Below are 13223 nucleotides of genomic sequence, written 5' to 3'. Positions count from 1 at the left end.
AGGAGAATGGGTACTGATAAATCAATTCTAGAAGGTGAGCCCAGGTCAAACACCACTTGAGGCGGCCTGAAGGTATTTTGTGGTACATCTGTCTGCCTGTGAGGGTCTGGATGATGTCTGTAAATATACGTTTTTAGGACAGTCCCCTGAATGAGGGATGGGGGAGAGAGTTCCTGACTCAGAAAGGGCAAGATTCGTTACAAAGACTGGGAAGTATGGGCTACTTAGAAACATTGGATGAACTACCTCTAGCATTGCACATGTCACCATTTCTAAGATCCAGACCCTTCCCTGTAAGTCTTATGCATGAATGCTAGTGGTCCTGGGCAGGGGTCTAAGGTTCCTATTCTTGTCACATGCTTTGGGGACAGCCTTGCCATGCCTAGGGCTCTAAGCACTAAACTGGGTTTCCAGCTCATGGATACCTTAACCATTTCAGCAATGGAAACCATATATTTGTCTTCTCTATCCCATTACTGTGGACAAAAACATCAAGCTCTAATAAAGCTGAGGCCCTAAAAGAAGTCACCTACATATGTGGAGGATAATGATCCAAAAAAGGGCCTTTTTTCCCACTTACCTTCTCAGAAGGCTGAGTGCCGTCCCTCCACAGAGGACATGGCAAGTGAAATAACTGGGGTCCTTCAAGTTGTAGCCTCACTGTGCCAGATTCTGGCCAGAAGTTGCTGTGCTAGGCAATGCAGGCAGGTGGGCATCAGGGCAGCCATCCTCTCATCTCTCTCACAACAATGCCATATAAAGCTAGGGATAATTTAAAAGGCTCCTGTCACCCCCCTGCCCCCAGTATTGGAGAGTAAGCTAACCACCCTTCTCAGATGAGAGCTCAGTCACTGGAGGCGCAGGGTCAAAACCATTCTGTGCCTAGGGTCTCCAAGACTGTAGATCTAACAAGTGAAAATAAGGGGCTCAGGCACCCTGGCCCCAGGGGCCATCCAAGATATGGGGGAATCTGGCCTTCTTTGTCAGTAACTGGCTGACACCCTCTGGGTGTATTCCATGATCAATGAGCTTAGCTATTTGAAAGGTCAACCAAGTCAATTCTGTATATGGCAGCTTGGGACCTCTGAAGACCAGAGGAGTCCTTTCTGTGAACATGAGGCTCAGATACCCTAAAGGACAGAAATCTCTATTAGTTTCCAAAGTTATTTGGGACTCCTGATTCCTGCCAAGGTGGCAGACAGCACAAGACACTGATCCCCTTGCCCAGAAACTTCTCTGAAGAAACTACAGAGAGAAATATGAGTTCCAGAAAACTAGCACAGTGATGAAGACCCATGGGGAGTTGGAAGATGGTCGTTAACTGGCCTGAGTTTTGAGTGGTGGATGGCTGGAGGCAGCAAATACAGGAGAGGTTGGAGATTTAAGTTCTGGCTGTTACCTCTCCCCCATGTTGCCTTGTCTGCCCCCTCACTGCAGAAATCATCCAAACCACTGGTCCAGGTGTTTGGGGGGAGGGCTAGTATCAGGGTGTCAAGAACCCTGCTGAGGAGAGGAAATGAGCAGCCAGAGGAGTGATTGCTCCTCCACTGTCCCCCTCCAGACAAAGGCGGATGGTACCACTTGGGAAATGACCCCCCTCTTAGAGTTTAAAGATGAAACTCTACCAGCAGAATTGTCAGGTAATGTGATCATAGATGCAAGTGAGAGCATGGTGCTGGGACTGTCCACCATCTGGCCCATCTCCCTGCACATCCTTTTATCCCTTGGACTCCAGGTGATTAACCAGAGTCAAGTCTGGCTTTCAGCATTCCATGAATACAGTTACCAGCCAGAACAGCTGCCACGTCAGGGTAATGTATACACCAGAGCAGTATAACTACCTCCAGTGAAAAATAAACTGGATGTATTAGTTATCTATGGGCTTCCCAGGTGGTGCAGTGGTAAAGAATCTGCCTGCCAATGCAGTAGATGAGGGTTTGATTCCTGGGTCAGGAAGATCCCCTGGAGAAGGAAATGGCAACCCAGTCCAGTATTCTTGTCTGGAAAATTCTATGGGCAGGAGAGCCTAGTGGACTACAATCCATAGGGTCACAAAGAGTCAAATGTGACTGAGAATACTCGCACATTCATTACCTATTGCTGTATAACAAATCACTGCCAAACTTCGCTTAAAACAACAAATGTTTATTTTCTCAGTTTCCGAGGGTCAGGGATCTGGGAACAGCTTAGCCATGTAGTTTTGGCTAAGGGTCTTTTCTGAGGTTTCAGTCATGTTCAGCCAGGATTGAAGTTGGCTAAAGGGATGACTTGGCTGAAGGACCCACTTCTAATGTGGCCCACACAGAGCTGTTAGTGGGAGGCTTCCCCACATAAGCCTCTCCAATCAGGTTTCTCAGGACATGTGGTCACAGCAGACAGGCAAGAGATTGTGACCATGACAGAACTGCAATGTCTACTATAACTTAAGCTCTGAAATGGCATACAATTTGTGTTGTATTTTCTTGGTCACATAGGTCAACCCTAGTACAACATAGAGGAGAACCACACAGGATGTGAGTACCAGGAGGCAGAGATCACTGGGGGCTATGTCAGAAACTGGCTACCACACAGGGTGATACACAGTATCTGAAGCAGAAGTACTGGGACAGACGGATGAAGACTATTTTAAATAACTAAAATAAGAAAAAATAGAAAACAGGAACAAGAAATATAAAAAGGACTCAAAATATTAGGTATGAGTATGATAGAAAAGAAATAGAAAAATACTATAAATGGAGAAGATGAAATAAGCTATCAGAAGTTTTAACATAACAGTACAAAAAATATTTAGAACACAGGGACCCTCAATGGATTTTTTTTAAAGGTTCAACAGTATACACAAAGTTTAGGGATGCTGATGAGAATGAAAGTGTGAAGAAAAAGAATAATAAAAGCTCAAAGAAAGCTGGGATAGACATCCTAAAGCTAACAAAATTTTAGATCATGAAAGACAGAGAAGGATATATACTCATTGGCAAAGAATATATGTCTACCATAAACACATTCTTGTAAGGAGACCTGAACAATACATTTTTAAGCTTGGCATATAATTTCAAGTATATGACACACATTCCTATATAACCTTTCACTTAACAAATGGAGAAGACTCCTTTTATGCTTACAATTAATTACAAAAATGGACCATGTGAGGGCACAATGAAAGCCTCAATGAATTCAAAAGTACCAATATTAACCATGTTCTCTGAACACAATGCAATAAAATTAGCAGTGTACTAAGGTGCTTCAGTCATGTCCGGCTCTGTGCAACCCTATGGACCATAGCTTGCCAGGCTCCTCTTTCCATAGGATTCTCCCAGCAAGAATACTGGAATGGGTTGCCATGCCCTCCTCCAGGAGATCCTCCCGACCCAGGGATCTAACCCCAGTCTCCTGTGTCCCCTGCATTGGCAAGCAGCTGCTTTATCACTAGTGCTATCTAGGAAGCCCTAAAATTAGCAATAATGAAAAGCTATTTCTTGCACACACACAAAAAAGGCTCGAGGAGTTCTCTGGTAACCTAGTGGTTAAGATTCTGGGCTTTCACTACCATGGACCAGGTTCAGTCCCTGGTAGAGGAAGTGACATCCCACATGGATGGCCAAAAAAAAAAAAGACCCCCATTTTTGAAAACTATCATTACTAAATAACCCCTGGGTGAAATAAGAAATCATAAGGGAGTTTTAGGAATATTTAGAACTTAATAAAAACACTACATGCAAAATCTCTGGGACACAGCAAAATCAGTTATTAAAAGAAAATATATAGCTTTAAGTACATTCATCAGGAGAGAAGAAAGTTTGAAAAATAAATAGATGATTCAAAGCATTCAAATAAAAAAGGTGGAGAAAGAGCAAAGGAACAAACCCCATGACTCCATGACTCATGAAGGAAATACTGTAAGGAAGGAAATAAATGCCAAAGGTAGTTTTTAAAGTAATGATAAAGAATAGCAAAATGAAAAACTGGTTCTTTGAAAATATTGATAGGCTTCTGCCAAGACTGCTTTAAAAGAATGCAAAATACAGAACAAAAAAGGGAAACTAGACACAAAAAGGCTAAGTATGGTAGGTTAATACATTGTAAAACCTAGATGGAAGGCTTAAGTTTCTGGAAAAATTAAAATGTGCTCAAATTGATACAAAAAGAAATTGAAAACTTGTAACAAGTTTTAAGAAAAATTGAAATGATAAAGATACTCTATCTCCTTCTAACAAAAGCTTCAAGCACAGACCCAGATGGTTTTACAGATACAGTTTATCAAACTTTCAAGGAACTGTTAATTCCCAAATATACAAATTGTTCCAGAAAATAGGAAAAAAGCAAAAGCTGTCCAGCTCATTTTTTGAGGCTAGTATAGTCTTCATTCTAAAATCAGATAAAGAAGATACAACACAATACAGACCTATTTCATTTATGAATATAGATGTAAAAATTATAGTAAAATATTAGCTACTTGAGTTCGACAGTGTATGTTTTTTAAAAAAGTCATAACTAGGGCTTATCCAGGCAGCTTCCCTGGTGGCTCAGATAGTAAAGAATCTGCCTGCAATGCAGGAGACCTGGGTTTGATTCCTGGGTCAGAACGATCCCCTGGAGAAGGGAATGGCTACCCACTCCAGTATTCTTGCTTGGAGAATAGAATGGGAAAGACTAGAAATCTCTTCAAGAACAAAGGAACATTTCATGCCAAGCTGGGCACAATAAAGACATTTCATGCTCTTTGCTGGGAAGATTTTATGATGTGTCAGTTATGTATTGGTATCAAATTACTCCCAAACTTAAAACAATAAACATTATCTAAGTTTCAGTGGGTAAGAATTCTGGAAGTGGCTTAGCTGTGTTATGGCCTTGAATATCTCATGAGGTTGCAGTCAGAATGTGGAAGGCGGCTGCAGTTATCTGAAGGCTTGACTCCACTTCTAAGAAGGCCCGCTCACATAGCTGTTAGCAGGAGGCCTCAGTTCTTCCATAGGGCTGCTGCCTGATCTACCGGCTACCATCCCACAGAGAAAGCAGTCTGTGTGAGAGCAGGAAGCCTAAGTGCCTTTTATGACCTAGTCTTGGAAGTGACAGGCTCATTCTGTGCAGTACAAGTGACTCACTAAGTCCAGCCCACCCTCAAGGGCAAGGGAACTAGGCTCCAATTCCTGATGGGGGCACTATCATAGAGTTTATGAACATACCTTAAAACCTCCACAGGTAATATATTATTTTGCCCCAAATCTATTACTACAGTTACTCCCAACAAAACTTCCAGTTGTTTTTGTTTGTTTTTGGCTGTGTGGTGCAACTTGTGTGATCTTAGTTCTCCGACCAGGGATCGAACCTGGGCCCCATGAATGAAAGCATAGCGTCTTAACCAATGGACTGCCAGGGAATTCTCACAGATGGATCTTAAAAACATAATGCTGGTTGAAAAAGAAAGTTTTAAAAAATAACACTACCATTTACTTTAATCAAAAATATACACAAAATACCGATTTTATATGAAATCACACCAAGAGATACACATAAAACTCAATAACATAGTTAACTGTGGGAAGGAAAGAATGATAGTTGGGTGCAGGAATAAAATAAGTAAAACAAGAGACTGCATAGAACGACTATAATGATGTGTCACAAGCTGTAGAATGTGATCAGAGCTCAGACACTTTGAGAGGTAAATAAGTACCTCTCTTTTTGCATGGAGGCTCAGATTCTCAGAGGGCTAAAACTAGTACATGTGTGGACAATGTGAAATCTCTTCATGTCTATCCTAGGTGTAGGAAGTCTGGATATGGTAAAAGTCAGACAAGTCCATTTTGTGGATGCAGGGGCTTCCCTAGTGGTTCAGACAGGAAAGAGTCTGCCTACGATGTGGGAGACCCCAGGTTTGATCCCTGGGTCAGGAAGATCCCCTGGAAAATGGAATGGCAGGGCAGTGGGGCTGATCTCAAAAATATATCTAGAATTTTTGGGGTCAGTTTCTGTCTTGGCAATAGGTCATCTTCATCAACATTATAGATCCACTATGAGACAGTAGAGCCCAGATGCCAGTCATTGACTCATCTGTGATTTCCTATGGAAGTTTGTCTTGGTGCAATCTCCTCAAGAAACAGGAATTATAGTGGGCACGATCTACTGCAGAAAACCTCTGAGTCCTTTGGCTGTGGTTTTTCAATGGATCTGAAGTAGGCATGATAGACTTTAGATGGACTGAGCCATAAGACACTTCAGCTCTTCTCATTCTTTTGCAACAAGCTTCACATCCCCTCCTGCTCCTTGCTCAACCAATCAGTGAAAGCTGTAGCTATGTGCCTGTTTCTGCCCATACTGGTCATGAGTTTTTCTCCTCCTGCCCTGTGTATGGATGCTCATCTCTGAAACTATTGTCTGAGGAAATGTTGTGAACCACCTCTGCCCTCCCCAACTCTTAATACAGGCACCTCTCATTTTAATTGTGCTTTGCTTTATTGTGCTTTACAGATGTCGTGAGTCTTTTTCTTTTTTTAATTCTTTTCCAGTATAGTTTATTGTGCTTAGTCACTCAGTCATGTCTGGCTCTTTGCAACCCCATGGACTGGGGCCCACCAGGTTCTTCTGTCCATGGCGACTCTCCAGGGAAGAATACTAGAGTGGGTTGACATGCCCTCGTCCAGGGTGTCTTCCCAACCCAGGGATTGAATCCAGGTCTCATGCATTGTAGACAGATTCTTTACCATCTGAACCACCAGGGAAGTCCCAAATTACTGAAGTGGGTAGCTTATCCCTTCTCCAGGGGATCTTCTCAACCAAGGAATTGAACCGGCATCTCCTGCTTTGCAGGTGGATTCTTTACCAGTCCAGTTACCAGGGAAGTGTTGCAAACCACTTCTGACTTCCCCCCAACTCTTAGTACAGGCATCCCTCATTTTAATTGTGCTTTACTTTATTGTGCTTTACAGATATTGTGGGTTTTTTTCTTTATTCAATTCATTTCCATTATAGTTTATTACAAAATATTGAATATAGTTCCTTGTGCTATATAGTAGGTCATTGTTGTTTATCTATTTTATGTGTGGTAATGTGCATCTGTTAATCCCATATTCCCAAATAACCCCTCCTACTTTGGTAGGCATTAAGTTTGTTTTCTGTGTTTTCTGTATCATGGGTTTTGTTTTTTCTTTTTAACAAATTGAAGGTTTGTGGGCAACCCAGCATTCAGCAAGTCTGTTAACACCATTTTTGCAATAGCATTTGCTCACTGCCTATTTCTGTGTCACATTACAGTAATTTTTGCAATATTTCAAACTTTTTCATTATTATTGTATTTGTTATGATGATCTATGATCAATGATCTTTGATGTTACCAATAATCTGTGACTCTAGGATGGCAAGCTTAAATGACAAATGTGTGTTCAAACTGCCCTACTTTCTGTCCCTCTCCCTTTCCTCAGACCTCTCTTTCCCTGAGACATAATAATATTGAAATCATGCCACTTGATAAACCTACAATTGCCTCAAAGTGTTTAAGTGACAGGAAGAGTCTCTCACTTCAAATCAAAATCTAGAAATGATTACACTTAGTTAGGAAGGCACATCAGAAGTTGAGGCAGGCTGAAATCTAGACCTCTTGTAACCAGTTACTGAAGTTGTGAGTGCAAAGGGAAAGTTCTTGGAAAAAAATCAAAAGTGATGCTCCAGTGAACACATAAATGATAAGAGAAACAACCTGACTGCTGATATGGAGAAGGTTTTAGTGGTTTGGATAGAGGATCAAACCACCCACAACATTCCCTTAAGCCAGAGCAAGGCTGTAACTCTCTTCAGTCCTGTGAAGCCTAAGAGAGGTGAAGGAAGCTGCAGAAGAAAAGTCTGAATCTAGCAGAGGTTGGATCATGAGTGTTAACAAACACTGTCTCCAGAACATAAAAGTGCAAGTTGAAGTAACAAGTGCTAATGTAGAAGCGGCAGCAACTTATCCAGATCTAGTTAAAATAACTAATAAATGTGGCTACACCAAACAACAGATTTCCACTGTAGATGCAACAGCTTTATATCAAAAGAAGATGCCACCTAGTACTTTCATAGTTAAAGAGAATTCAATGACTGACTTGAAGGTTTCTAAGGACAAGCTGGCTCTCTTTTAGGGGCTGATGCAACTGGTAACTTTAAGGAAGAAGACAGTGCTCATTGAGCATTCTGAAAAATCCCAGGGCTCTTAGGAATTAGGGTAAATCTATTCTAACAGTCCTCTGTAAGGGGGCTTCCCTGGTGCCTCAGACAGTAAAGAATCTGCCTACAGTGCAAGAGACCTGGGTTCAACGCATAGGTTGAGAAGATCCCCTGGAGAAGTAATGACAACCCACTCCAGTATTCTTGACTGGAGAATCCCATGGACAGAGACTGGCAGGCTAGTCCATCAGATTACAAAGAGTCAGACACAACTGAGCGACTAATAACACTTTCACTTCTTCACCATACTGTATCCCAAAAGTTAACAAATCTAGTCTGTATTTGGGGTGCTGACCCTTAACAGGCTGGACGAGTCCATTCTATGGATGACATATTTCAAGTCTCTGAGGGCAACTAACCCATTCTTCCTTGATGGGGAGCTCAGAAACTAAAAGTCTGTCAAATCCATTCATTGTAAAAGTAGCTCAGACACTCAGAAGGCCGACAAGAACAAACTGGGCAGTGGGCTCAGACACTCTGTCCCTTACCTATTGTGAAAGTCCTCTGTGTGGATCAAGGATCAGCAACTCTGAGTGACAACAGAAATCATTCTGTTGGATCGGGATTTACTCCTTTTGAAGACTGAAGCATCCTCTTTTGTAGAAGTCACCTCAGGTGACTATTGATGGGGAATTCGAGAAACTGGCTTCAGGAAGCTGTCAGGTAAGGATAAGGGCTGAGATTATAAATGAGAAGAAACAATGCCAGGGGAAAGAGTCGCACGCATAACAGGTGGCTAGATGTTGGGCACAGAGGAGGAAACGGAGGTATCAGGGTCAGGGTCTAATAAACGAAGGAATGTCTGATGTTAAGAACTGTGAATGGTGATGACGTCAGGGTCAGTGGGGAGAGAAAACATCGGGCCCTCGAGGGGGTATGAGCTCGGAGGACTAAAAGGTTAAAGGGTATCAGAGGACTAATTACGTCCTCAGGAACCTAGAGAAAGACGTCAGAATCAATGAGGGAAGTGACATCAAGGGTGGTAAGGGTGATGTCAGAGACAGAAATGGGTGTGAGAGCGTAAGGGATGAAGACGGCTGGGCAGATGCTGATGTTAGGTTGCATCAACCTCACAAACCTCCCATCCTTTTCCCGAAGCGTGCTCAGCGCCTCGCTCCCTTCGAGCTGTTGTCCCTTCCTCCCGCCCCGCCTCACTGGCCTTAGCCAATAAGCGCGCACGGCGGCACGCGCGACGGAAGTTCCATGACGTGTCCACTCTGTGCCCTTTATCAGCGTCTTGCCGCGCGGCAGCCTCCCCAGTCTCGGCTCCTCCGTGGTGGCTCTCTCTTCGGAGTTCTTGTTAGTTTCCAGGTAAGTAGCGTATATTTTGCCGAGCTACTGTTCCTCGTCTCACTGACTTTGCTGCGCCGATTGAGAGCGAGGTGCGCGAGTGAGGAGTAACGGCCTCATAGGACACATAGGCTTGGGCTTCACTGGGTCGGGTGGGTTCCGTGCTTGGAGGTGACACTTTTTGGTTGGTGTGAGCCTGGCGCGCTATATTTGAGTGCAGGAAATGCCGGGAAGGGCTGGCGGCGTGGGTGGCAGCCGTGATCATGCGACAGCGGAGGCGGATGGATTGGGGGGGGGGGGCCTCTTTTTGCATGTGACCGCCGCCATCTTGTTCTGTGGGCGCAAAGGGACAGCAAGGGTGTTCTGGGCATGCGCAGGTGTACAAAATGACGGGCGTGGGGTAGGGGATATTGTGTGGACATGTGCGAAGGTGGCCCTCGGAAAGACTACCTCGCTGAGCCGGCTCCGGAGGTTTCTGTCTTTGTCTGTGCTTAGTTACCCCGTTTTTTTTGTTTTTTTGTTTTGCTTGTTTTGTCTTCTCTCTTTTCTGTTCTCTTCTCCTTCATCCTTTCTCACTTCTCCAGCCTCTTCTTTCTCCCATCTCCACAGTTTCTCCTATTCTCCATATCCTCAACACAGGACTTGAATTTACTGCCATGTCTTCTGAAGAAGGGAAGCTCTTCGTGGGAGGGCTCAACTTCAACACTGATGAGCGGGCTCTGGAAGACCACTTCAGCAGCTTCGGACCTATTTCTGAGGGTGAGAAATGGGCCAGGTGCGTGATGGGGGGGATTGTGGAAGAAAGTCTGGGTCCCATGCATTTCAGGAAACAGGAGAGAAAGGTTAGAACCCTAGGCCTTACCGTTTTCCTCTCTTTGTTCCTAGGGCTAAGACTGAGAACCCAGTAAGTTGCCATTGAGTTTTAGTGGAAGGAGGGTCCATTCTTAACACTCTTTACCACTTGTCGTCTTAGCTCTTTCCCTTGTCTTTCCCAGTGGTGGTCGTCAAGGACCGGGAGACGCAGCGATCCCGGGGTTTTGGCTTCATCACCTTCACCAATCCGGAGCATGCCTCAAATGCCATGAGAGCCATGAATGGAGAGGTGAGGTCTCCTACCTGCATAGGGGCCCTGCTCCCATCTGTCACTTGGACCATTCTGTTTTTCCCTCTGTGTCTGCTTGGGGCAGCGCGGCCACCAAGCCCCGCGGTGCCCACTCACAGGAGCGTGACTGCCTTCTGTTCTAGGGGGTGGAGGGCAGCGGCAGACAGAGCCGGGCTGCCTGGGAGGCGACGACTGGTCCTGCATGAGGCCGAGAAGCCACCTGTGGATGGTTGACCTGCTCTGGGCTTAGGTAGTAGAGTCTGCAGACCTGCGGGCCTGGCCCGGAGAGGACCTCGTGAGTCTTCTGGGATGGACTCTGAAGCCTCAGACCAAGAGAGGTGTCTGTCTAGCCCTAATAGTCGGGCAGCTTAGAGGAGTGGGGAGGAGAATTCAACCTGAGTTCGGTCAAGATGTAAGTAGTAGCAGGGGAAACATGGTGGATTCAGGTAATTTTGTGGGATTCTGTAGCTCCCAGATAAAACCATTTGGGTCAAAGGAGCTTTTTCTGGAATATGGCACCCAGAACCTGGTGCCCAGCAGGAATTTCTGGGCTCTTTTGCCCACTTGCCCAGCCCACTCCTACCTCACCCCTGCTCTGTTTGACCACCAACCCATCCATCCTTGTGTCTCCCCACACCTAGTCTCTGGATGGTCGTCAGATCCGTGTAGACCACGCTGGCAAGTCAGCCCGGGGAACACGAGGGGGTGCCTTTGGGGGCTATGAACGTGGTCGTGGCTACCCTAGAGGTAAGTTACTTGGTAAGTTTGATCATGGGGTATAGAGGAGAGTTGCCTATTAGCATTCTATATCTAGACAATTACCATACAAATATTTCTTCCCTATTGTAGGTGGTGGGGACCAGGGCTATGGAAGTGGCAGGTATGACAATCGACCTGGAGCATATGGATTCGGATACGGATATGGATATGGAAGGACCAGAGACTATGGTGGCAGGTGGGTAACCAAGGGGTTAGGGTATGCTGGTGCTTCTTCCCTCTCCCTAAGAACTCATCTTAGGGATTTATCTGGTGGTCCGGTGGCTAAGACCCTGTACTCCCAATGCAGGGGGCCTGGGATCGATCCCTGGTCAGGGCGCTAGACCCTACATGCCACAACTAAAAAAGATGCCACGTGCCACAAAGATCGAAAATGCCATGTGTAGCAACTAAGACCCAGCACAGCCAAATGAATGAATAAAATTTTTTTTTAATTTTAAAAACTCAGTTTCTTGCTCAAAAATTTAAAAAGCTCAGTTGCCTGAGCATACATACCTTGCTGTGGTGCTAATAGTGTTTTCAAATTGTAATGAAGTTATAAAGCAAGTATGAAGCAATATTTTGGGTTAAGTATAACATTGGCAAATAATTTGTTAGGTCATGTAATTGCAATGTGCAGTAGATGGTGACTTTTGTTTATTGTATTGTCTTGATTATGTATGGTGGTAATATTTAATATGCTATATTATACACCATATGACTGAGTTTTACTTTATATTCATGTTTAACTTATCATGGTGTTTAGTAATACTGCAGAGTATATAATACATTCCTGTGATACTACTATGTATGTTTTTTCCCAGAAGCCAGGGTGGTTATGACCGCTACTCAGGAGGAAATTACAGGGACAATTACGACAACTGAGATGAGGTATGTGCACCTAATGTGAGACTTCTGTGTCGCCATTTAAGAGACCTCTGTCCACCAGTCTTATCCTGTCCCTCTCATCTTTCCTCCTGTATGTGCATACCTCAACAGGCCCACCTGACAACCATTGCTAGGCCTCCCTTGCTTTCAGGTGCCTGTCAAGGCTTGTCTGCTTTGATGGAAGTAGGGGTTGGGGGGCCACCTGTCTTGTCTATAATCATCTACTCCTGTTGAGCATGTAAGAGATGGAGGGGTTTCCAGCCTTTCAGCATCCTTGTCAACCCCGGGAATTAAGCATGTTAGCATATTCCCTGGAGAAGGCAATGGCAACCCACTCCAGTACTCTTGCCTGGAAAATCCCATGGATGGAGGAACCTGGTAGGCTGCAGTCCATGGGGTCGCACAGAGTCGGACACGACTGAAGTGACTTAGCAGCAGCAGCATATTCCCAACATCACAATTCTCCCCCTTCTTACTGTTCTCAGAAACACAACGAATAATCTGATCCAGGACCAGGACCACCTCTCCAAATGACTGTATTTATAAAGACTTTTGGAGCTGCACTGAAACATCTGTTATAGTTAAACCAACCTGGTTTTTTTTTTCTTAATGAATTGAGTTCCCAAGGTACCTTATTAAAGATCTTTCAGAAAGCTCCATGTTTGTTTTGTTTTGTTTTAAAAATTTTCTCCCATTTAAAGACAAAATCTGAAGATATTTGTAGAGTATTTCTTCCCTTTTTTACCAGTTTTTTTTTTTTTTAAGTTCCAGCTCTTAGGGTTATTCTGACAAGAAATGTTTGGTGAGATTCTTTCACTAATATGCGTCTAGAAACATTTTAAAAACCTGTACACATGTTGAATCCTGATTAGGAAGCAGTTTCCAACTGTAAGAAACAAAGAGCATGATAACTTATACGTGTTTTTTACTCAAGATCTCTGCCTTGATTATATAGAAGTTTCTAAGAAATACTTGTGTATGTCATTTTTTTTAA

At 44.0% G+C, this 13223-nt stretch overlaps 1 protein-coding gene and 1 long non-coding RNA gene across 5 annotated transcripts; one reads left to right on the top strand and one right to left on the bottom strand.

The window, feature by feature from the left end:
* Positions 1-625: 625 nt before the first annotated feature.
* LOC122689216 lies at positions 626-9392 on the bottom strand. Its single transcript, XR_006339747.1, has 3 exons — positions 9272-9392; positions 8682-8849; positions 626-762 (listed from the first exon to the last, which is right to left on the bottom strand). It is a non-coding gene; the product is annotated as an uncharacterized LOC122689216 (long non-coding RNA).
* RBM3 (RNA binding motif protein 3) lies at positions 9350-12886 on the top strand. Of its 4 annotated transcripts, none has more exons than XM_043895438.1 (7): positions 9350-9504; positions 10123-10242; positions 10479-10585; positions 11227-11332; positions 11435-11540; positions 12166-12232; positions 12715-12886. In XM_043895438.1, exons 2-6 carry the CDS (start codon positions 10140-10142, stop codon positions 12224-12226), a joined length of 483 nt encoding a protein of 160 aa, XP_043751373.1. In that variant the 5' UTR covers positions 9350-9504; positions 10123-10139; the 3' UTR covers positions 12227-12232; positions 12715-12886. The 4 variants fall into 4 exon arrangements, with proteins under 4 accessions (XP_043751373.1, XP_043751374.1, XP_043751372.1 ...); XM_043895439.1 differs by having other exon boundaries at positions 9370-9504; positions 10093-10242; XM_043895437.1 differs by having other exon boundaries at positions 9375-9504; positions 10068-10242; positions 12169-12232.
* Positions 12887-13223: the final 337 nt, after the last annotated feature.

This window comes from Cervus elaphus, chromosome X (assembly GCF_910594005.1).
Source record: "Cervus elaphus chromosome X, mCerEla1.1, whole genome shotgun sequence".
Taxonomy (NCBI): domain Eukaryota; kingdom Metazoa; phylum Chordata; class Mammalia; order Artiodactyla; family Cervidae; genus Cervus; species Cervus elaphus.
This window is presented reverse-complemented; position numbering and strand designations above follow the sequence as displayed.

What these genes read in the sequence shown, in the direction of transcription:
- RBM3 (XM_043895436.1), top strand. Translation starts at nt 9,397, where the DNA reads ATGACGTGTCCACTCTGTGCCCTTTATCAGCGTCTTGCCGCGCGGCAG. An exon ending in GAGTTCTTGTTAGTTTCCAG is followed by an intron (nt 9,505 to 10,067) that starts GTAAGTAGCGTA and finishes TCACTTCTCCAG; the next exon opens with CCTCTTCTTTCTCCCATCTC. An exon ending in ACCAGAGACTATGGTGGCAG is followed by an intron (nt 11,541 to 12,165) that starts GTGGGTAACCAA and finishes GTTTTTTCCCAG; the next exon opens with AAGCCAGGGTGGTTATGACC.